Source organism: Protopterus annectens, chromosome 3.part0 (genome assembly GCF_019279795.1).
Source record: "Protopterus annectens isolate FY-2018-M chromosome 3.part0, PAN1.0, whole genome shotgun sequence".
NCBI lineage: Eukaryota > Metazoa > Chordata > Ceratodontiformes > Protopteridae > Protopterus > Protopterus annectens.
The window spans coordinates 932,332,136-932,357,883 of NC_056731.1; the positions used below are offsets into that span (position 1 = coordinate 932,332,136).

General features: G+C 39.6%; 1 protein-coding gene across 1 annotated transcript in view; it reads left to right on the forward strand.

The window, feature by feature from the left end:
• Window positions 1-25,748, forward strand: part of LOC122796955 (adenylyl cyclase-associated protein 2-like) — a 750,428-nt gene that overhangs the window by 294,761 nt on the left and 429,919 nt on the right. Inside the window, exon 5 of the mRNA XM_044065728.1 lies at window positions 22,396-22,573. Coding sequence (XP_043921663.1) covers window positions 22,396-22,573 — 178 coding nt within the window. The remainder of the gene's footprint in view (window positions 1-22,395; window positions 22,574-25,748) is intronic.

Genomic DNA, 25,748 nt, shown 5'->3' on the forward strand with positions numbered 1-25,748 from the left:
CCATAGCAGTTTGTTAGTGTTGATCTCCTCTTCAAAACTTAATTTCTCTTTAGAGAGTTTTTCCTTTCCCTCCCCCACCCCCGTTTACCTTTCAAAGTAAGCCATTTTAGTTAGTGGCTTATCAGTGTTTTATTTTTAAGGTAGACAAAAGTTTCCTTTAGTAAATTGTGATAGTGTGTGTGCTGTTAGGGTGTGGTAACTTGTGTGAATTGTGTGCAAATTTTTTTCAGTTACCTACTCTCCACTCTACTTGTTATTTGTATTTGATTTTCCTTTACAGAAATGTCTAAAGACACAAAAGTGTCGGGATTCAGGAAGTGTGACTCATGCTGTCAGAAAATGTCTCTGACAGATGGTCACACTTCTTGTGTCTACTGCTTGGGCTCCCTACACCTGCAGGACTCTTGCTCGGTGTCACGCCTTTAGTCCAAGAGTCTTGCAGGAGCATAGGAATAAGCTTATCCTGAGAGGTTTGCTTAAACCTGAAGGATCACCGGCCAAGACTCAGTCAGTGAAACCTTCTAGGCCATCGAAGCCGTCGGCTCCCAGCTCAGAGACGTCGCCCGGTATGGCTTCTGCTTCAACTTCGGTTCTGGCTGGAACCAAAGTACCTATCTCTACGTCAACTTCGGCTCCGGTTGGAGCCAAAGTACCTATCTCTCTGTTGGCTCTGACTCTTCCGTCGGAACCGTCAGGGAGTCGGAAATGCTCCAGTTCACCATCATTGGAGTCGATACACTCGGCTCCAGGGTCACCCTTATTGCAATCTGAGCGGAGTCATCGATCCCACTCTTCTCGGTCGTCCAGGCTATCTGACCATGATTTGGAGAGAGTGGTGAGCAGGCTTTTAAAGTCACAGGCCCTGGCAAAATTGCTATCCAGCCCCCCCTCACCAGGGTTCGGCTCTTCCTGTTTCTCCAATAGTTCCTCCTTCGACTCATCTCTTGAGTTCGGAGCCGGAGCATGCTGTGGCTGGAATAGTGGGTCCGTTGGCACCGATACCTCCCCTTTCGGTGCCGTCGTCGGCTCCGATCTCTTCCATGGTGCCGTCCTTGGAGGGATCTGGGCGCCGGGACTCCCTAGTTGGCTCTGAGGGGGCGAGTGGCATCGGACCCTTGTCCGATCCATTCTCCCTCTCGGAGCTTCTGCGCAGGTGAGTTCGGCTCCTACATTGGCTTCGGAGCCATCCCTCTCGGTGCCGGGAAGGATTACGGTCTCTTCGGAGCCGGAGCCTTCTATGGCATCAGGAAGGGGCGCCTTCGAGGTCATGAGGAGTGTGCTGGCATCTGAGTCAGCCTCACGGTCGGCCTCATCAGCTCCTCCCCCCATGGTGCCTGCTCCTGCCTCTGCCCCTCCTCCAGACCCCAAGCGTGGGGAACAAGCGCTCCAGGGCACCCCATTGGGTGTATCTTCCTCTTCCGAGGCCTCCCCTGTTCATTCAGAGGAGCTCCCTCGAAAGAGAAAATGCAAGAGGAAGCATGTTGACTCCCCTGAGTCTGTCACTTCAGATACCGATTTGGAGGAGTCGGAAGGGTCCCCAAGATCCCTCTCTGAGGATGTCTCCTTCTCAGACATCCTTGAAATCCTTAGGCAGAGGGGGAACTGGACTACCTTTAACCCTTCCGAGGATGAGTCTGTATTCCTGGACGCGTTTGGTTCCCACCCCTCCACCTCCTGGGTGTCTCCGCCTTTCGATCCACTGATGTCGGTGGTAGCTCAAAAGGCGTGGTCAGCTCCAGACACAATGGAACCAGCTCCCCGTAGGTCCACAAAATTCATCACCGCCCCTCAGGACAAGCAATTTCTGACCAGGGGTGTTCCCGTTGACGCCATGGTGGTAGCAGCGGCCACTAAAAAGGAGTTGGCTGAAACTTCTTCGTCTGTCCATCCCCCTAATAAGGAATCTAGGACGATGGACAGATATGGGAAGTGGATGTTTTCCTCAGCGACCTTTTCCATGAGGTCTCTGAACTATTTATGCCATTTTACCCACCTTCAAAGGGATCTCCTTAAAGAGTTAGGAGATGCCCATCAAGATCCATCAGCTGTGGGAGCTCAGGCTAAGATTGCCTCCCAGCTGGCGACTCTAAATTCTGTAGTGAACTCCTCCATGCGGCTCATCTTTTATGCAGCCGATGGAGCGAGTAGGGCCGCAGGCACAGGTGTGGCTTTGAGGAGACACACTTGGATACGGTTATGCAACTTTGCAGAACCCTTCAAGGCGTCTTTCACCAACACCCCCTTTGATGGTTCTGCTCTGTTTGGACCACAGGTGAAGGATACCCTTACCAGGTGTGAGCAGGAAGGCAAGACTCTCTCTGCCGTTGGAGTCCATTTTTCCACTCCTTCAAGACCGTATCCCAAGGGCCAGAAGAGTGGGAAGATGTGGTTCCCGAAATCCCAGGGAGCCGTGCCTGACACACGTGGAGAGTTCCCCTCCAGGGGCAGAGGAGTGAACAACAATAGACGCCGCCCTAGGGGCAGGAGGGGGTCCGCAAAATCAGGGCCAAAGAGAATCCTTCTCTGACAAGCCCTTTCAGCATCCCTGAAGTGCTGCCCGGCTGTCCACCTTCGGAGGCAGTCGAGGGAAGATTATCACTGTACCCAGAAGCCTGGCAAAGTATAACAAAAGACAAATGGGTACTGTCTATCATATCCGAAGGCTACAAAATGCCCTTCTTTCGCACTCTCTACATTCCCAACAAATCCCTTCCAGATGTTCCACCCAATCTAAGGGATCAAGCAGTTCAAGAAATTTCAAAACTGCTAAGAAAAAGAGCCATCCAGTCAGTCCCAGCAGACGAACAAGGATCCGGAATTTACTCAAGGTTCTTTTTGGTACCAAAAAAGACAAGGGACTGGAGACCCATTCTGGATCTCAGCAGACTAAACAGGTCTGTTCAAAGAACGAAGTTCCGGATGGTCACGCTACAGTCCATTTTACCCTTTCTGGGTCAGGACAATTGGATATGCTCCATAGATCTTCAGGATGCGTACTACCATATCAAAATGCACAGACGCTCCAGAAGATTCCTCCACTTCCGGCTGGGAGCCAGTCATTATCAGTTCAGAGCACTGCCCTTTGGTCTCACCACAGCCCCCAGGGTGTTCACCAAATGTTTGGCAGTAGTCACCGCTCACTTGAGACGGCAAGGATTCCAGGTGTTTCCATATTTAGACGACTGGCTCCTTACTGCAACCACCAGGCATCACCTGCTGCTAGCCAGAGACTACACCATCCAAACATGCTCCACTCTAGGCATCACAATAAATTTCGAAAAGTCTGCATTGTCGCCTTGTCAATCTATCACCTTTATAGGCGCAAACTTAAACATAAAGGACATGTCAGCGACTCTACCAGTAGACAGAGTGTTAGCCATTCGACGACATGTGCAGGTCTTATTAGGTTGCAAAAAGATTCAGGCCAGATTTGTCCTAAAAACATTTGGTCTCATGGCAGCGGCTATAATACTAGTCCCCCTTGCATGCTTTCATATGAGGATTCTTCAGTGGATGCTGTTCACACAATGGTCTTTCCAGCAACTCCCGATGTCTCACAGGATAATGATCACACAGTCATGCAAAAAAACAACTTGTTTGGTGGATGGTTTCCCCATCATTACACCAGGGCAGACCATTCGTTCTTCCTCCCCCAGTAGCTACGGTGACCACGGATGCCTCCCTGATCGGGTGGGGAGGGCATTATCAGGGCAGAACAGTCCAAGGCACCTGGCAGCCTCACGAATACCATCTACATATCAATGTATTGAAGATGAGAGCCGTACTTTTAGCGCTGCAAGCTGTTCAGAACTCTCTTCCCACCGGGACCATTGCAATTCAAACAGACAATATGTCAGTGGTATGGTACATCAACAAGCAGGGCGGAACCAAGTCATACCCCTTATGTCGAGAAGCACTCAGACTTTGGCAATGGGCGATCTCTTCCCAACGGTTTCTGATAGCAGCGCACATCCCTGGGAAGTCCAACGTTATAGCAGACAGGCTGAACAGAGCAATTCTCATGCCTCACGAGTGGTCTCTCAATCAGACTGTGGCGGACAGAATCTTCCACAAATGGGGTCAGCCTTGCTGCAACCTTTTTGCCACCCCCTTCAACAGCAAGTACGACAATTTTTTCTCTCTCCTTCCTCTTCCCGGACACCTCCCCAGAGGCGCTCTAGTTCACGATTGGCCCCAGGGACTTCTTTATGCATTCCCTCCATTCCCCCCGATTCCCAAACTAATTCAGAAAGCTACCACACTGGGATGCAAGATGATCCTCATTGCCCCTTACTGGCCTCAACAAATTTGGTTCCCCTTCCTGCATCATCACCTTCTGGAGCAGCCCTGGACCCTGGACCCAATTCCAGATCTCCTGATCCATCAATCGGGCGGGCTGCACCAATCTCTTCAATCTCTCCAGCTCACTGCTTGGTTTCTCCACTTTCGACCTTAGCCAGGCTTCCCAACATCTCCCATTCGGTGCGTGAAATCATCTTATCCTCGCATAAGTCGACCACTAGAAAGACTTATGCTAGTAAGTGGAAACGTTTTTCCTTATGGGCAGAGAACAGGAATATAGATCCCTTTTCAGCCCCTGTGCACCATATTTTAGATTTTCTAGCAGAACTTTTTCAAACTGGATCCTCTTCTGCCACGATAAGAGTTCAGCTAGCTGCAATTTCAAACTTTCATACGGGCCTATCTGATTAAAGCATCATGTCCCATAAGCTTTGTAAAGCTTTTCTGAAGGGGACCACTCTACTCAGGCCCCCAGTAAGAGATCCCCCGCCTCTGTGGGATCTGAATTTGATTTTAGCTTCTCTGATACTGCCCCCCTTTGAACCGGCAGCTTCTTGTTCCTTGCAGTTTCTTTCTTGGAAAACCCTTCTTTTGGTTGCAGTTAAGTCGGCCAGAAGAGTTTCTGAACTTCAGGCTTTTTGTGTTCGTCCTCCTTACCTAGTCTTTCACAATGATAGAGTTTCTCTTTGGACTAATCCTTCCTTTCTCCCAAAGGTTACTTCTGATTGTAGTTTGAATCAGTCCATTGAACTGCCCGTGTTCTTTCCAAATTATTCCAACAAGGCAGAATACAAATTACATCAGTTGGACGTTCATAGACAATTACACTTTTACTTGCATAGAACCAAGCAATTCAGAAAATCAGACCAGTTGTTCCTGTCTTACGCTGAAGGAAAACAAGGCATACCAGTGTCAAAAGTCACCTTATCTAGGTGGTTGTCTTCTACTATTACCTTTATATATCAGTTGAGAAATAAAGACCTTCCTGCTAAACCCAAAGGTCACTCCACCAGAGCTTTAGCTACTTCTGTGGCTTTTCAGGCTAGATTGCCAATGGAAACTATTTGTGCGGCAGCTACCTGGGCTAATCCACATACTTTCATTTCACATTATAAGCTGGATTTGGCTTCCAGAAGCAGAGCTGATTTTGGTTCCACTGTTCTGAAGAGTCTGTTCCGATGAGCCACCCAGGATTGAGGTTCTAGGGGAACGTGTTGCAACCAGCAAGAATGAAGGCGAGATAGACAACTTAACATTAAGAAGTTATGTACCTACCATAACATTCCATGTTAGTTGTCTTCTTCTCGCCTTCTTTCTTGCGTCCCACCCTCCATCTCCCTATCCTAGTAGACTGAGAAGAGTTCCTTAGGCTTCTTTATCACTGGCTGAGTCTTCTCTGGCTGTTACTTCTGACTGTCAGTCTCTCCAGTAGTTTCCTGTATCCTGCTACAGTTACTGTGTTATCATGATTATTATTATTATGTCTGTAGTTAGGTTACCAAACGAGATCTGGGTATCTAGCGCCAGGCATCATGGGGTATAGGAGGGGGCCTCGAGCCAGTAAGCAGCTCTCGAGCTTTTGAAGATGGCCGCGTCGGAGCCGAGGATCGGCCCCGAACCCCAACCAGCAAGAAAGAAGGCGAGAAGAAGACAACTAACATGGAACGTTATGGTAGGTACATAACTTCGTATTCCTGTTTGAGCTGCTGTAGCTTGTTCCATCACCTTTGTAGTTATCTATACTTATGCAGTATGTTGGCAGCAAACTCGATTTGAGGTAATCAAGAGAAATGAGGCATTATGGATAGAGGAGGACCTCAAGTTTTGGAGCCTAAGCTTTGGTAAGCAGCTTAGTCAGATCCAAGGATCGGATCCAAGATCCACAGGTTGAGGAAGAATGAAACTGGACAACACAAATGGAATGTTATGGTGAGTACATAACTTCTTTTTCCCCCTCACTTCATTTTGCAATTTGTGTTTGTATTAGACTAACCTACCTTTAATTTCCCTACAAACTGTGTAAAATTTCTCTAAAAATTACATGATTGTCATATATCTTCCATGAATTCTTAATCAATGTTTTTATATTATGTTGAATATGTTATAATTGTTTAAACTGAAAATGTTTTTGTTTTATTTTTGAAGATTGTATAATTATTGTTCTTAAAATTACTTTGTAATAATTTGGAAGTTTTCTCCGCAGGCCTCTGCTGAAAATGGGCTTCTACCCAGACTGACTTTCCCAGTAATCAAATGCCAATAAATAATTTCTTATTCATTACTTAAGTAGTACTGTCTATCCTATCTTTGCTTTTGCTACTCTCTTTTCTTTTGTCTTTAGTCTTTCTGTGAGTACTTCCTCTAGTTAATCCTGTGTTTTGTGTTATGTGGCCAAAGTTTTAATTTTTAATTTTACTGTCAGACCTTACAGGTTGCAGACTGAATGTATTTTCTTAATTATTGATTGATCCGGTCATGTTGCAGTTCATGGAATTTTCAAATGTTTTCTCCAGCACCACAATTCCTTGTTTCAGTACAGTCTAACTTACAGTCCAACTCTCATAACCATATTATTACTGGGAAATCCATAGATTTGATTATAAACCTTTTTGACAATGTGATGTTTTTGCTTTTAATATTTTGTCTATATTATCCAAATTTACAGTAGTTTTACTGTCAGGAGGTAAGAATATTTTAGTTTCATAGTTGCAGTCACCATCTGCAGAGATCTTTGAGCCCAGCCTCCAGTTCTTCCCCATCTAATGAAGTAGGGCTAAATAGCATAATCTTATTAATTAATATTTTTATGTTAAGCAGAAAACAAGCTTTTGATTTTATTTTATCTTCCTCAAAAGGCTGTTCAACTACTCCTCGCTTTCAGCTGTCAGAGTGGTGTCATCTACATATGTAAGGTTGATAACATCTTTCCCAGCAGTTTTGATTCCAAGATCAGATTCATGTGTCCCAGCAATTGGCATAGTATGTTTGGCCTACAAATTAAATAAATAGGGTGGCAATATACAGCCGTGTCCCACTCCTTTCCCAGTCTTGAACCAGTCAGCTATACCATATTTCATTTTATTGCATTGCATACTGATTCCTCAGGAGGGATAAAAAGAAAAAAAATATTCAGTATTCCCATTTTACTAAGAACTTGCCACAGCCTGTTATACAAGTAGTCCAGTCAGTACTTGGAGATAACAAAGTCTTTATAGTAGTTCGTAAAGTAGAAGAAACATTTTTTTTTTCTGGGACTCACTTGCTTTGTCTGTTATCCAGGAGATGCTGGCAATCTGATCTCCGATGCCTCTACCTGTTGTAAACTGAGCTTGTACTTCTGGAAGTTGTTTGTCTGTATAATACCAAAGTCTAGCTCCCAAGATGTTAAACATTACCTTGCTAGCATGTGACACCACTATAGTTGCTTGATAACTTGTGAATGGCTTAGCAATGCTCTTTTTTGTGACTGGAATATAATTTGACATTTTCCAATACAGTGTGTTAAAGTGCAGTTTAAAATATCCATGAATAACATTAATTACCTTTTAGTCTTGAGTCAAGAATAACTCTTCAGGATGTGCAAAACATTTTCCTTTTATTTAAATCCACATACGTTAGTGCTGGGAGACTGCACAATTTAAAATCAGTCTCACCATGCAGCAAAAATACACACACACTTTTTTTAATTTCTTATCAGTAACATGCATGCAGAATACTGACATGATCAAATAGGATTTCTGCAGACCCTCGTGCTTCTCGCTTAATGCTGCACGTGAACAATTATGTTTTTTAGTATCAATAATGTTTTAGAAAAGTACAGGCCACATGGCTTGTTAAGCTGTCTTGTTTCCTGACCTTGTACATTTTAGTACCAGTACATTCTAACTCCCCAACATTCCTTGTAACTATCCATCCCAGCCTGGGAAGGTCAGAGCTTACAAAACTGTGTGTTCTTTTTTGCTTTCAGAAACCAGTCTATGTAACTTCCCTTAACTCCTTCAGCACTTTTTTTCTACATTCAGTCATCTGTTAATACACTTGCACCTTGATATTAGAATGCAGTTGTAAAACACTCAGAGCTACAATAAGTAATTGTGATTTGCATAACTATGCATTTACACTACATATTTTTAACATGAACAAATATTAATTATACAGTGACCCCCCCATTAATATTCTAAAATGTGCACGCTGATTGGTCAGCGTGCCCATTGTAAATCAGACTTATACTAATGGAAGAAGGTCCGGTCGCCTGGAATTTTTCCATTAGTGTAAGTCTTTTTTTGTGTGTGTTAGACAGCAATGGAGAACAGAAGAGCTCCGTTGCTGTAATCTCACTATGTTAAACTGGTTTAACATAGCGAGATATCTTTAAAAAAAAAGCAACGATCTTCCTTTCTCCGTTGTTTTTTTTAAAGCTGTCTCGCTATGTTAAACTCGTTAAACATAGTGAGACAGCTTTAAAAAAAGCAACAGAGAAAGAAAGATCTCCATTGCTTTTTTTTAAAGCTATCTCACTATGTTAAACTCTTTTAACATAGCGAGACGCCATTTGAAAAAAATAGGAGATCTTCCTTTCTCCGTTGTTTCCACACACAGCTCTGATGTACTGCGTAAGCATACGCATACGCAGTACATCAGAACTGCCACAGAATACCGGACAGCTGCGAAAGGGCAGCACAGAGGCATTATACAATGCCATTTTTTAAGAAAAGTAAGTATTTTTTTCTTAAATAATGTCATTGTATATTAGCAATAACCAACTTCTGGGTGTGGGTAATGTTGGATTTACCCACGGTTGTCAGTTGTTCCTGTCTTACGCTGAAGGAAAACAAGGCATACCGGTGTCAAAAGTCACCTTATCTAGGTGGTTGTCTTCTACTATTACCTTTATATATCAGTTGAGAAATAAAGACCTTCCTGCTAAACCCAAAGGTCACTCCACCAGAGCTTTAGCTACTTCTGTGGCTTTTCAGGCTAGATTGCCAATGGAAACTATTTGTGTGGCAGCTACCTGGGCTAATCCACATACTTTCATTTCACATTATAAGCTGGATTTGGCTTCCAGAAGCAGAGCTGATTTTGGTTCCACTGTTCTGAAGAGTCTGTTCCGATGAGCCACCCAGGATTGAGGTTCTAGGGGAACGTGTCGCAACCAGCAAGAATGAAGGCGAGATAGACAACTTAACATTAAGAAGTTATGTACCTGCCATAACATTCCATGTTAGTTGTCTTCTTCTCGCCTTCTTTCTTGCGTCCCACCCTCCATCTCCCTATCCTAGTAGACTGAGAAGAGTTCCTTAGGCTTCTTTATCACTGGCTGAGTCTTCTCTGGCTGTTACTTCTGACTGTCAGTCTCTCCAGTAGTTTCCTGTATCCTGCTACAGTTACTGTGTTATCATGATTATTATTATTATGTCTGTAGTTAGGTTACCAAACGAGATCTGGGTATCTAGCGCCAGGCATCATGGGATATAGGAGGGGGCCTCGAGCCAGTAAGCAGCTCTCGAGCTTTTGAAGATGGCCGCGTCGGAGCCGAGGATCGGCCCCGAACCCCAACCAGCAAGAAAGAAGGCGAGAAGAAGACAACTAACATGGAACGTTATGGTAGGTACATAACTTCGTATTCCTGTTTGAGCTGCTGTAGCTTGTTCCATCACCTTTGTAGTTATCTATACTTATGCAGTATGTTGGCAGCAAACTCGATTTGAGGTAATCAAGAGAAATGAGGCATTATGGATAGAGGAGGACCTCAAGTTTTGGAGCCTAAGCTTTGGTAAGCAGCTTAGTCAGATCCAAGGATCGGATCCAAGATCCACAGGTTGAGGAAGAATGAAACTGGACAACACAAATGGAATGTTATGGTGAGTACATAACTTCTTTTTCCCCCTCACTTCATTTTGCAATTTGTGTTTGTATTAGACTAACCTACCTTTAATTTCCCTACAAACTGTGTAAAATTTCTCTAAAAATTACATGATTGTCATATATCTTCCATGAATTCTTAATCAATGTTTTTATATTATGTTGAATATGTTATAATTGTTTAAACTGAAAATGTTTTTGTTTTATTTTTGAAGATTGTATAATTATTGTTCTTAAAATTACTTTGTAATAATTTGGAAGTTTTCTCCGCAGGCCTCTGCTGAAAATGGGCTTCTACCCAGACTGACTTTCCCAGTAATCAAATGCCAATAAATAATTTCTTATTCATTACTTAAGTAGTACTGTCTATCCTATCTTTGCTTTTGCTACTCTCTTTTCTTTTGTCTTTAGTCTTTCTGTGAGTACTTCCTCTAGTTAATCCTGTGTTTTGTGTTATGTGGCCAAAGTTTTTAATTTTTAATTTTACTGTCAGACCTTACAGGTTGCAGACTGAATGTATTTTCTTAATTATTGATTGATCCGGTCATGTTGCAGTTCATGGAATTTTCAAATGTTTTCTCCAGCACCACAATTCCTTGTTTCAGTACAGTCTAACTTACAGTCCAACTCTCATAACCATATTATTACTGGGAAATCCATAGATTTGATTATAAACCTTTTTGACAATGTGATGTTTTTGCTTTTTAATATTTTGTCTATATTATCCAAATTTACAGTAGTTTTACTGTCAGGAGGTAAGAATATTTTAGTTTCATAGTTGCAGTCACCATCTGCAGAGATCTTTGAGCCCAGCCTCCAGTTCTTCCCCATCTAATGAAGTAGGGCTAAATAGCATAATCTTATTAATTAATATTTTTTGCGTTAAGCAGAAAACAAGCTTTTGATTTTATTTTTATCTTCCTCAAAAGGCTGTTCAACTACTCCTCGCTTTCAGCTGTCAGAGTGGTGTCATCTACATATGTAAGGTTGATAACATCTTTCCCAGCAGTTTTGATTCCAAGATCAGATTCATGTGTCCCAGCAATTGGCATAGTATGTTTGGCCTACAAATTAAATAAATAGGGTGGCAATATACAGCCGTGTCCCACTCCTTTCCCAGTCTTGAACCAGTCAGCTATACCATATTTCATTTTTATTGCATTGCATACTGATTCCTCAGGAGGGATAAAAAGAAAAAAAATATTCAGTATTCCCATTTTACTAAGAACTTGCCACAGCCTGTTATACAAGTAGTCCAGTCAGTACTTGGAGATAACAAAGTCTTTATAGTAGTTCGTAAAGTAGAAGAAACATTTTTTTTTTCTGGGACTCACTTGCTTTGTCTGTTATCCAGGAGATGCTGGCAATCTGATCTCCGATGCCTCTACCTGTTGTAAACTGAGCTTGTACTTCTGGAAGTTGTTTGTCTGTATAATACCAAAGTCTAGCTCCCAAGATGTTAAACATTACCTTGCTAGCATGTGACACCACTATAGTTGCTTGATAACTTGTGAATGGCTTAGCAGTGCTCTTTTTTGTGACTGGAATATAATTTGACATTTTCCAATACAGTGTGTTAAAGTGCAGTTTAAAATATCCATGAATAACATTAATTACCTTTTAGTCTTGAGTCAAGAATAACTCTTCAGGATGTGCAAAACATTTTCCTTTTATTTAAATCCACATACGTTAGTGCTGGGAGACTGCACAATTTAAAATCAGTCTCACCATGCAGCAAAAATACACACACACACTTTTTTTAATTTCTTATCAGTAACATGCATGCAGAATACTGACATGATCAAATAGGATTTCTGCAGACCCTCGTGCTTCTCGCTTAATGCTGCACGTGAACAATTATGTTTTTTAGTATCAATAATGTTTTAGAAAAGTACAGGCCACATGGCTTGTTAAGCTGTCTTGTTTCCTGACCTTGTACATTTTAGTACCAGTACATTCTAACTCCCCAACATTCCTTGTAACTATCCATCCCAGCCTGGGAAGGTCAGAGCTTACAAAACTGTGTGTTCTTTTTTGCTTTCAGAAACCAGTCTATGTAACTTCCCTTAACTCCTTCAGCATTTTTTTTACATTCAGTCATCTGTTAATACACTTGCAGCTTGATATTAGAATGCAGTTGTAAAACACTCAGAGCTACAATAAGTAATTGTGATTTGCATAACTATGCATTTACACTACATATTTTTAACATGAACAAATATTAATTATACAGTGACCCCCCCATTAATATTCTAAAATGTGCACGCTGATTGGTCAGCGTGCCCATTGTAAATCAGACTTATACTAATGGAAGAAGGTCCGGTCGCCTGGAATTTTTCCATTAGTGTAAGTCTTTTTTTGTGTGTGTTAGACAGCAATGGAGAACAGAAGAGCTCCGTTGCTGTAATCTCACTATGTTAAACTGGTTTAACATAGCGAGATATCTTTAAAAAAAAAGCAACGATCTTCCTTTCTCCGTTGTTTTTTTTAAAGCTGTCTCGCTATGTTAAACTCGTTAAACATAGTGAGACAGCTTTAAAAAAAGCAACAGAGAAAGAAAGATCTCCATTGCTTTTTTTTAAAGCTATCTCACTATGTTAAACTCTTTTAACATAGCGAGACGCCATTTGAAAAAAATAGGAGATCTTCCTTTCTCCGTTGTTTCCACACACAGCTCTGATGTACTGCGTAAGCATACGCATACGCAGTACATCAGAACTGCCGCAGAATACCGGACAGCTGCGAAAGGGCAGCACGGAGGCATTATACAATGCCATTTTTTAAGAAAAGTAAGTATTTTTTTCTTAAATAATGTCATTGTATATTAGCAATAACCAACTTCTGGGTGTGGGTAATGTTGGATTTACCCACGGTTGTCTTTGTTTGGCCACTTGGGCTTCACTCTCATGACCAAAACCACACCAACCGTGGGTAAATCCAGCATTACCCACACCCAGGCATGGGTTATTGCTTAAATAATTCATCAAACATGTTTGTAAAGAAATTGTAAGTTAATATACATTTTGTGAAGAATAATCATGAGAGAGACATTTTTCTCTAACAGACTCCCTCCTCTGATACTACTTGTTGTTGTTGTTGTGTCTTTCGGCTTTTCCAGGTTAGGGGTCGCCACAGCGGAACTCCGGTCCGCTAATGATTGGCAGTAGATTTTTACGCGCCAAGTTGCCGGCCCTGACGCACAACCTTCAACGAAGGTACGCCCATTCACGCATGTCTCCACACAGAAGACGCTCTAGCTGAGAATCGAACAGGATAACGTCTTACTGTGAGGCGACAACGCTACCGCAGCACCACCACCGCAGTCCCTCCTCTGATACTACTAGTGTCATAAAATGCGCAGTTATATTTTGATTTTTCTTAATTTGATAAATACGCTTCATCTGTAGTGATTGAGTTTTCATTCATCAGGTACAAGTGGCATTTCACGTGCAGGTGCGATCCAAAACTTTGTGATTACAGCCTTTAGAACAGAAAATATTAAGACAATTAAAAGAGTAATACCAGTTTTTAATCCTTGTAATATACCAGTTTCTAGGTTACCAATTACTCTGCCCAACCATCCAAAACACGTCCAATTGTAGAACTACTATCCAAATATCTGTCCCTCTGCTCCATGACATTGGCCAACTTTTCCTGTTTATTATGGTAGTCAGTAATACAAGAACAATGATTTTTATGAGGGCACATGACCCCCTCCTTTTCTAGCAGGCATTATATCGAGTGCCTATTGGTTCTGTAACAGTACAGTTCATATTGCAGTCATTTTTCCATTGTGATGTGATATGAAGTATGGTTAGCTACCTCCTGAAGAATTTGAGCAAGCATGGTGATTTCAAGCATTGTCCTTTGCATTCTATACCCAGGAGTTAACTAAAAATGCTTGCTCTGTCCAGTGGATTACTCACTTATTTCTCAGTCTACCTGCTGGTGGGTATTCGCAGTGTTGAATAGCAGGAGTAATATAGCCTACAAAGCAGCATCCAGACCAGTTTGTGGGTAACCAGGGGTAGGCATGATCACCACAAATGTAGTAACGGTCCTCTGTCATGCCAATGCCACGCCCCCAGTTATAGCATCTTAACTGTAAAGGGTTCAACACACTTTCATGTCTAGTGTCATTGTATTTGCTGATTCCCACTGGCACAGTCCCATTTTTGGCATAATATATGTGTCCATGATTTGTGGTGGCAAGCTGAAGAGAAACAATCTTTAAACATTAGTCAGATTACACCAGATTAGATCAGTGTCACTAAGTTCTTTCTCGGATGTTACCTGTGATGCAGGAATAGGAATCATGGGAATCGCTGCCTTAGAATGTTGAGGGTATATGTGAACATACACAACAGTTTGTCACAGCGTACTGTCAAAGAACCAACAGGAAACTGATTTTCTCTTGACCAGGTTATTAAACGAAACAGCAACTAAAACAGAGCAAATGTACATGTCATGGGATTCATCATGAGTTGCTGTTTTAGTTGAATTTTTTTTTCCTTATACGTTTCACTGGGCAGATGATTTATCCTTCACACTTCGATCTTCTTTTGCCAGCAATGATGATTCATCTGGAACACACAACAGGTCTTCTTACAGTGGGATGAGTGAATTCAGGATGGTTATCTTGCACAGTGGATGGTAGTCTGGGTGGTGAGGATTACAAGGTAAAGGGCCTTTGCACCTCTAGCTCAAACTGCTCGTTCTTTGGAAGGTTTTTACATAAACCCAGTCACCCAGCTGCAGTTGGTGACAGGGCTAGTCAGGTGATGGAGGAAGAGATACTGCTGTAAGAAATCAATATTTTCTTTTTATTATCCATTAGAGTTGATCTTTTCATTTGACATGGGAACAAATAATTCTTCATAGGGTCTCGATGTCCTTATAGAATTCAAAGTGTCTTTGACCATTTAAATTTTATTTAGTATAAATCTTGGAAGAATTTTTTTTTTTTTTTTTTAAATAGGGTCCTAGTAACCCTCTTTACTAGTCCAGATGATTGCGGATGGTTGGGACATTGAAGACTAAAATTAAAAATACTGATAGTACAAGGTACACCAATTTACAGAATCTGCTTTGTGACATGGGTGAGTTTTTACAAAACATACAGATTACTAATAGAACATTATTCTAAATTATGTACCTTAGTCATCTGGACAAAGTCCAGCTCTACATTAACAAAAGGTCCCCAAGGTGGTGGTAGCTAACATTGTATTTTAAACAGTCGCACAGCTATTAACATACTGAAATATAAAAGAGGAGACCTGAGTGGTATACCAACTTCGGGTAATTTGATTAAATAAAGCTGCCTTACCTGCATGGGCTAGTAAAAGATATGCCCTTACCAGGTAAGGTAGCAAGGAGGCAAGCATCACCAGTCAGCCGTCTGGATGTTTCCATACTACATCAGAGGATTTAATATATCCATCTTTGAGCCACTTCTGAACTTCGTCCTGTGATACTTCAGCTTGAAAACTGACACTTTATCAAAATCGGACATGCCATCATTATTAGAGTTTTACAATATCATTACATAAAAAATATTACAATTCTATAATCTGCTTGGTTGCATAATCTGCCAAATTATCAATGCCCTTTTGATGGGCACTCAAAATTTTAACAGCAAAAAAACCCACTATTTTTTTTAAAACAAATATTATTTTTGTGGGACCAAATCTTCTTCTTCATCAAGCACCATCCACAAATTTAGTCTGGTGTTGTGTATAGGAGTGTTCTTTAAGTCGTTTCTAGAAGAAAGCAGATAATTAGTCACACACACAATCATGCTGTTTAGACCATCCTGAGCAATAGATAAAGATGCAGGATTTAAAACAGACCAGAGTATCAGAGAAACAGATGGATCAGAAAATGAAAAAAAGTGCACATTCATATTTAGTTAGACCAGGCGTGCAGTCAAGAGGGGTTGAGTTTCATTTTAAGTAGTAAAGATGATTCAGAGTGAGGGATAGGTACTGTAAGATCCTACTCTGAGATGTTAAATGACCAAGATAACGTACCTGAGGTAATCATAGCTGTAATTTTACTGTTACACTTTGTGTCCTTTTTCCTGCAGGGATAGTTGAAAGATGTAGGGTATCCTGCTAACACTGATGAAAAGAATCAGATGCTATTAGTAAATCATTTACATATTTCACTAACACAGACCCACCTAAAAATGTCACATCATTTAAATATATATTTTTTTAGAATTTGAGAAAGTAATGAAAGAGATACAGTGCATCCTTATGACAACCGTGTCCGTGTATACTACTGTCCCTTATAAGTCAAAGTAAACAGAAACTGACTTTCAGAATGGATAGGTAGAGAAAAGAATGCTGAACGCTGTTACAGAAAAATATTTCACTGTAGATGGTTATCAACTAAGTATTGTTGCTAGTTTTGGAACCACAGAAAAGGTTGGTAATACTGCATTGTTTACAGCCCACATATCTGGCAGATACCTATAATTATTTTATTATATATTTTTTTTATTTTATTTTTACAGGGCAAACAGGAGTATTACAAGGACTTTTAGCTGGCAGTATTTATTTCTTGTTGTATCAAAGACTATTACAGGTTTGATTTTTTTTTATGCTACTGATTTCTGTGGATACTATAGAATTTTAGGGAGGGGTTTTGATAGATTCAATTTTATTTTTACAAGTTTTGCAGATTTTAATATACCTACTTCATTAACATGTTTAACCCATAAGTAAGCAGGTACCTGCTGCAGCAGTTTTCAGTTGTCCGTATGCCTTCAAAAAGGATCCTCCCAGCTTTTGCTAAGAGTTTTAACACTTCCACCACTGATTCTGCTGGAACATCTATATACACCCCCTTTGGTGTACAGCAAAAGGTACAACCCAGCTTACACAGAAGATTCACTGGCGCAGTTGTACTCAAAGAAAAGAATGCCTTTCTTGTCAATCAGACCTAAAGAAATGGGTATAGGTTTTAAAACAGGATGTGTAACAGTAGCATTTGTTACACCAACTGCCTTTGCTTTGTTCCTATACTGGTATTTAACTGTCTGAAGTAACGTTTAATACAGACCTAATGTTTTCAGTTCCACCAAGAATAGAATTGGCTTTGCATTTACTTCTACTTTAACATAGGGTCCTTTTTGATCCAGCGACAGCAAAGGGATTAAGATTTATTTTTGTTTCATTACCCTGCCATAGTCAGTACGGTGATTTGCAGAACTTAATAAGGACTTTAAGTCTTTTTCCTGCCAGTCTAGAAGCACTTGGTTTATTTTATTTTGTACAGGGCTTGCAAACCCGGCACAAAGGCAGCTGCAATAGCTGGCTTAGCTTGTTCATTTGGGTCTGGTATTTTTGAATGTTTATCAAACACTGCTTTAAGATGACTCAAATAATTTGCAGGGGTTTTCTCTTTATTTTGCCTACATGCCTGACACACTTTTGTAATTTACCAATGCTGTCCTTTAGTGCATTTTCTGTGGGAGTGAAATTTGTTATTTAGCCTTTTCAAGTAACTGTGTCCTTATTTCATTTGAAGCAACTTCCTGAAGCAGCAGGTTTACATCTGTCAAAGTAGGGTTATAATTTTTTTTTATTTTAAATTCCACCTTAAACCTTTATGGATGTTTTTTTTTTTTTCAGTTAGAAAACATTTAGACATAGTATGCAAATCAGCATTAGCTCACCCCCACCCCCATTTTCTCTCTCTCTCTTTTTTTTTTTTGTAAAGGTGCCAAAAAATCTTCTGCAGAAGTAATAGCCTCTTGTCATACTCTATTATGTGAGCGCTTGTGATGAGCCACAGGAGTGTCAAACACTAGTGCTCCTGTTGGAAAGGTAGAAGCTTGTTGAGAATGATAGGAAGAAGAAGAAAGCAAAACCTTTTTGATTGCAGATGCCTGTTCTAAAGATATGAAGTGAACAGGAGAACTAAGTTGAGATGTAACAATACCACACTGACCTTGTATTCAAAAATGCAGAGGTCTGAGAAACAGCAGATTCTGGTACAAGGGCCACCCGTACTGGTACATATGGGGGTGGGGTTCAGTAACTACTAGAGGATTATTATCCTCTTTAAAAGTCTCTGCTTTTTTTCCCCCCAAACCTGCCAAAACAGGATAAATGGATCCCTTTTTACTGGTCTGTACTGCTTTCTTGACATCTTTTACCTGTTGCAACAGTTGTTTATTAGCATCTTGTATCCCTCTTAATGCTGACTGTCCTTTTCAAGAGCTTTGGTATACCAAGAATTAAGTCTTTTTGTAAACCTACCCTTACAGATCCTGGAGCCTGGCAGTTTAGAGGAAAGAAAAATAACTATATCAATCCACACACTGTTCAGGGAGGGAACATCATGCAGCGACAGAGGAGTTTTGATCAGCCTTTTTCACAGCACCCCTTGCTTTCATTGCATCATGAGCTGAAAAGTTACAGCTCCAGCCTTGTAATTGGGATAATTGTGTCCAAAACTGACCAGTTTTTTGGACCCTCTGAGGCTACTTTCACACAGTCACATCTGGACTTGATTTAACAACAGACACACTTATGTTTCAACATGCTGTAGGCACATAAATTTGAAGTAATTCTACTTTTAACTTTTTTCTTTTTCACTCTCTCTCTCTGCAGTCATAACATCACACAACAACACAAACATCAGTTGTACATTAAAGCAGCAGAAAGCAAACAGTCATACCTCTTACCTTTTTCCCTGAGGGTACCGCCCTTGACACGAGGTGCTTCCTTGTGTTAAATTGTCTCTTTCTTTTTATTTATATATATATATATATATATATATATATATATATATATATATATATATATATATATATATACATATATATATATATATATCTACACACACACATATACAATAAAATTTATCCTTAGTTGCTGTAGGATCTGCCCACTATAACCTTGAGGGTACCACCCTCAACACAGGGCACCTCCTCGTGTTTGTTATTTTATATATTAATAAACTTTTTGTTAAGTCTGGTGGGAACTGCCCACTATTACTTTCACATACAGCAAATAAGCAAATGTCTGTCATTCTACAAGGCAGCAGATACTACATACCAAACAAGTAACTCAGTCATTCAACAAACAGGAACCTCGTATACTTAAAAAGCAAAGTCAGGCATTCAACAAAACAGTACTTAAAAGCAAGGTCAGTCATTGAACAAAACAGGACATATGATGTACTTAAAAGCAGTCAGTCATTTAACAAAACAGTACACAGTATATACTTAAAAGCAGTCAGTTGTTTAACAACACAATAAACACATTGCCACTATTACTTTGAACTGCAGTTTTTTTTTTTTAAAAGAAAAAAAAAAGAGGAAAGAAAGAAAGAAAAACATTTTTTTTCCAAAGCCATTTAGCCATGTTTAGCCTATATGTTTGCACACCCTGAAAAGTTGTGTCCAAGCTCTGACCATTCCATACAAAACAGTGTGGAATTCACAGAAGAACATTCTGTACTGGGCCCTTATAATTCATTCCACAGTGTTCCGCAGCAAGATCAAAGTTCAGATTGCAAGCACAGCACCAAAATGTTAAAGTGCTGTTTAAAATATCCATAAATAACATTAATTACCTTTTAGTCTTGAGTCAAGAATAACTCTGTTCAGGATGTGCAAAACATTTTCTTTTTATTTAAATCCACATGCGTCAGTGCCGGGAGACTATCTACACAGTTTAAAATCAGTCTCACCAAGCAGCAAAAATACACACTTTTCTTATTAGTAACATGCATGCAGAATACTGACGTGGTCAAGTAGGATTTCTGCAGACCCTCGTGCTTCTCGCTTAATGCTGCACATGAACAATCATGTTTTTAGTACCAGTGATGTTTTAGAAAAGTACAGGCCACATGGCTTGTTAAGCAGTCTTGTTTCCTGACCTTGTACATTTTAGTACCAGTACATTCTAACTCCCCAACATTCCTTGTAACTATCCATCCCAGCCTGGGAAGGTCAGAGCTTACATACAGTGTGTTCTTTCTTGCTTTCAGAAACCAGTCTATGTAACTTCCGTTAACTCCTTCAGCACTTTTTTTTTACATTCAGTCATCTGTTAATAAACTTGCACCTTGACATTAGATTGCAGTTGTGAAACAAACACTCAGAACTACAATAAGTAGTTGTGATTTGCATAACTATGCATCTACACTACATATAATTTTTAACATGAACAAATATTAAATAATCAAACGTGTTTGTGAAGAAATTTTAAGTTAATATGCATTTTGTGAAGAATAATCATGAGAGATGCATTTTTCTCTAACAAGTGGACACTTACATTTTCCAAGTATGCCGGCAGGTCATGCAACTTCAGCATTATTTTTGTAGGATATTAAGTTCAGCAAGAATTATGTGACTTCATGAAGACTTATTAGTAGCTAGGCTTTCTACGGCCCATTTGACTTCCTTCTCCAGAAAGTCCTGTTGTAGATCAGGGAACATACCATTGCATCTGTTGTGATGTTAGTGTCCTTCATAAGCACTTCTGTATATTCCTGCTACCTCTTCTTAAGAGTTTTTTTTTTTTTGCCTGTAGTATACTTGGAAGGATCACAAAAAAGAGAGGTGTGACAGTCACAGCATTTGTATTCCACTTTACAAAATTTGAGAGAGGTAAATTAAGGGGTTCATAATTCTCAAGGGCAATGGGAGCGTCTGTGCTGGAAGAAGGAAATGTACAGAAAAGGAGTTGGGGGGGGGGTTAGAGAGAAAAAGAGCAACATGTAAGCACAGGAGCCAAATACATAATCAAAAGGACAGGGTTGTCTGTTACAGCAAAGAGATACCAGTTAAAATGGCAAAAGTATTCTACTGTGTTATCAGATATACGCAGTGCTCCAAAACAACGAGTGGAATAAATATAACTTAAAAGTGCACCTTTAACTTCCAAACGTCTCTTTATGTACATATGCATACATATGAAACCTCAGCAAGACTGTTGAGGTATAATGAGAAGTGTGAAGAAGCTGTATTAAACTAAAGGAAATGCATTTTTTTTTCATAAACACTGTAGTTGTTGTAAATGTTGTAGTATGTAGTAAAATACGTAGCAGTACTATTGAACTTGAAACTTCTGCTCATCAAATGTACATGTGTTTGCAGTGCCTAGATAAACTACGTTATTTGGATATTAGCCTGTTGGAGTCATCCCACTCCTATAGAGCTAAAAGATTATGAAATCAGGAAAAGAGGAAAAGTGTCATCAGCCTTTAAATCTAGATACAAAGGAATGCCTTAGATTCTTTAATGAGAAACAAAGCAGCTGACAGTTGAGATGCTACCTTACTTTTAGGCTGAGGTGTACAATGGACTACATTCTTAAAAGAGAACAAAAGTTAGATTATACTTTGTTTGTGCAGTTGTGCATCAGTTGTTTGAAATCTTAGCCAGAAGTACCCAGAATGAATTCAGTGCCTCTCTTTAGATACTTATAGTGATACTTCCAGATAATCTGTTAAGAGTTATTTTTGCAAGTTTAAAGATGTCAGTATATTGCAACAAGGTACACTGCGTAATTTAGATTTATTTCAAGTAAACAATATTTTAATCAATTTTACATGCTTGTGGCTGGCGATTTATTATTAGTTTAAAGATTTGTGAATTGGAATTCTATACTAATAACTATTGGCCATTAGATTTCAAAGAAATACTGCTTAAGCTATGGATTATTTCAGAGGTAATAACTAATATCATTTTAGTTTCCTGCTGGAAGGATATAATTAACCAGTTCTGGAAAACACTGTGAGTGTTTATCTGCAAAATAAACTTGATTAGGGTTCAATATTGGTAATATCGCACTGGATGGCACTGAACTGAGCTTGAGGTTGCGTGGAGAGCTACTGATTATAACTCTGGCTGTACAGTGTAAAACTTGAGTGTGGCAGATGTTTGAAATTAATCATTGAGCATTCTACACTCTTAATGTCATATATGTTTTGGCAGTACAGGGTACGGTTTCTGAGACCATAGCGCCTGTCTGTCACAACAGCCATACACCATGCTAGGAGGAAGACAAAGAGATAGGAAAAGAAAATCACATCAGTATGACAGTCCACGTGGTGGCCAATTTGGTGTATAAGAAATGAAAACATAAGAAAGCAGAGATTCTGATGCATTACTAGCAGCCAAAATAATATATTGTGACAAGTATATATTTATATATTCAATTTTAGGTTGGAATTTTCCTTTAACAACCAAATTGTTTATTATTTCAGGGCCCAGTTGCTTCCAGAGTTGCTAAAGCAGCAGTTGGCTCATGCCCCCCTCCTCCACCTCCCCCTCCACCTCCTGGACCTCCTCCAGTGTTTGACACTGAGACTTCAAAAGATGACATTTCAGCTTCTCGTTCTGAATTGTTTGCACAACTTAACCAAGGTGAAGCAATTACTAAAGGTAAGCAGAGTTATATGTGCTTAAAAAGAAAAAATTGCATGTTTACATAATAAACTGGCTCTTTTGAAAAAAGGTTGTTTTACAGTTTACAGTGAGTTTGTTCTTCTTTGGCAATGGAAGTTAGATAATGCTGTGTGTAACACATCTTTTATAAATTCAAAAAATGAGGCAGTTGTGTGTAGTAATTTTAAAATTGTATTATTATTTTATTTATTTAACATTTATTTTACCGGGAAAGTCCGACTTGGAACAAAGCCAATCTTCAGTGGAGCCCCAGGGAGAAACACCCCAGACGCATATCTTTATAATGTGGGAGGAAACCGGAGCACCCGGAAGAAACCCACATGGACGCAGGGAGGACATGCAGACTCCGCACAGAAGGCACCCCAGCCGAGAATTGAACTGGAGAACCTCTTGCTGTGAGGTGACAACACAACCTCTGCACCACTGCACCTAAAAGGACCCATTAGTTTGGTTAAACTGGTTGAAGTATACAACCAAATATTTAAATGTAATTGACATCTTTGTTCAATAGCCTGCTTCTAAAAAAAATATTTTTCTAACACACTTTACAACGTTTAATTTGAAAGTTATCATTTCAGCGATTCATGTAAAAACTTTTCTGCCTCACCCCAACATTATGCAATATATCTGAATCATTCTTATCAGGCAGAATTCATAATAGTTGTATTTCTAAAGCTATACAAATAATGTTTTTTTAGGACTCTAGCATCTATCTCTTTGGATACCCTCATTATCTATCACATGTGAATCTCATCTTGTGCAATTTGACATTGCTATCACCAGCAGTGAAATGTTAACTGTGTATATATATTCAATTTATATGTATACACATGCACACTAACGCCCCTAGTGGAACATTTTATGTATATATTTAATGTGTAGTATGTACATCTATAGATGTGTGTGTGCATGTATATATGTGTGTGTATGTGTGTATATATATATATATATATATATATATATATATATATATATATATATATATAATTCATGTGGTAGACATGGGATCAAACATTTGAGTTGTTAAAACCTTTTAGAATTGAGTTATTTTAATGAGGATTTAAATTGCCTTTATGTTTTCAGTGTGTTGCTGGAGCATGTGCTGGCAGTACGTTTAGTGTTATGGCAGATTTCCCTAATAAAGGATCAGTGACAGTTTTGTGTTTTACTTGTGCATTGCTGGAACATACTCCAGCAGTAATTTCAGTTCTGTGGGAGATTTCTACCATTAAGGATCACTGAGAGTGTAGTCTTTGCAGGTGTGATGCTGGAATACAAACTGGCAGTAATTTCATTGTTGTGGGAAATTTCTCCCTTGTTCTGTTTGGCACAATCTTCTGTTTGGTATGTATAATTTTGGGTGAGCCCAAATTTGGGTGTAGAGAGGTTTCCACCCTGCAAAAACAATAGTACAGTGTATCTGTCTGTCTGTATGCAGATGATGTGGAGCAGTGAGTTTAGCTTCCATTGTGTGGATGCTAAGTGAGTGTGTTGGTAAATTGGTTGTGTTTAATGAATGGATGTTCTAGGACTTGTGCATTTGAGTAGTTCCTATAGGTAGTCGTTTGTGTGTGTGTGTCTATATATATATATATATATATATATATATATATATATATATATATACACACATATGTATATGTGTGTGTGTGTGTGTGAATATATATATATATATATATATATATATATATATATATATATATATATATATGCACACGCAAATGCACCTAGTGGAGCATTAAAGGCCGCAGAGACATCAGTTTTAGGAAATGGTGGTGTTTATTGTAAAGAACACACACACACACACACACACACACACAGACACACACACACACACACATACACACACACACACGCAAATGCACCTAGTGGAGCATTAAAGGCCGCAGAGACATCAGTTTTAGGAAATGGTGTTTATTGTAAAGAAGAACTTAAAAAAAGAGGATTCTTCTCCAACAAACATCTTTGAGGTAACAAGTACCTTCAAAATGATTCCATACTGCTGGGTAACCGTTGGTTACAGTTTCTGGTCTCTTTGCCTTTCTCTTTCTCCTTCTTGTAAACCACATTCACTAAAAAAGTTCCGTATATGCTATTCATTTCAGTATTCATACACTCACCATTTGGCAAGATCCACCACATTATGCTACAGTTTCCCCCACTTGAAACCATCAATTTCATGTCCATTGATTGGTCTGTATGTCCAGGATATGCTGTCTTAATTGTGGTGACTCCAGCCAGTGCTGTGCTGAACTTTGACTTTGAATAGCTATAAAGATAAGGCTGACCTGCATAATTCTGTGTTCCCATTTTGTTGTTAATGTAGCATTAAAATACAGGTATGGTCTAAGTGAATTCCCTTACTTGTAGTTAGTATTTAGGGATGCAAGCACCAAATTTATAATTAGGCATTCTGTTTCAATTGTGGAGTACTTAGCCTCTGTCTTGTTTTGTTTGTGACAGGAAACATACTTGATATTACTCTCCATCAAAATTTTGTGTGATAGCACTGTTCCTAAGCCTACCTCAGATGTATTCGTAGAAATTGTAAATAGTTTGATAAAATCAGGAGAGGTTAACACAAGCTCTGAAGATATTTTGTCCTTTAACTGCTTGAAAGCAATGTGTGACTCCTCTGTCCAATTTACTTTGAAGTGCATTTTCCCCTTGCTTAGGTCTATGTGGGGTGCTGCTGTTGCAGAATGGGATATAAACATCTTATATACTACCATAATCCCCAAATTGTTCTCACATGTTTCTTAGTATCTAGTAAAGGCCAGTTTTTCACTGTTTCTACACTTTTTTGTGTGTGTGGGAGGGGTTAAGAATCCCCCTTCCTATTACATATCCTAGTTATTTTTATTTTTGAGTATAGGTGGTATTTTTTAAAAGTTGGAATACCACTTACTGTTCCAGAATAATCACCAGTATTGGAGTTCCTTAGGGTGGTATCATTGATTCCCTATTATTTACTCTATTCACATCAACATGCATCTACATGTCAGGCAATAAATTGTTACAGTATGCTGATGACTGCCCTGTTCTTTGTAATCCCGAAACCATACATCTTGCTGTTTCTGAATTACAGAAATCACTTCCAATAATATGATTCTTGCTGTCTCAATCAAAGTAACTAATGAAAGGAAAACAA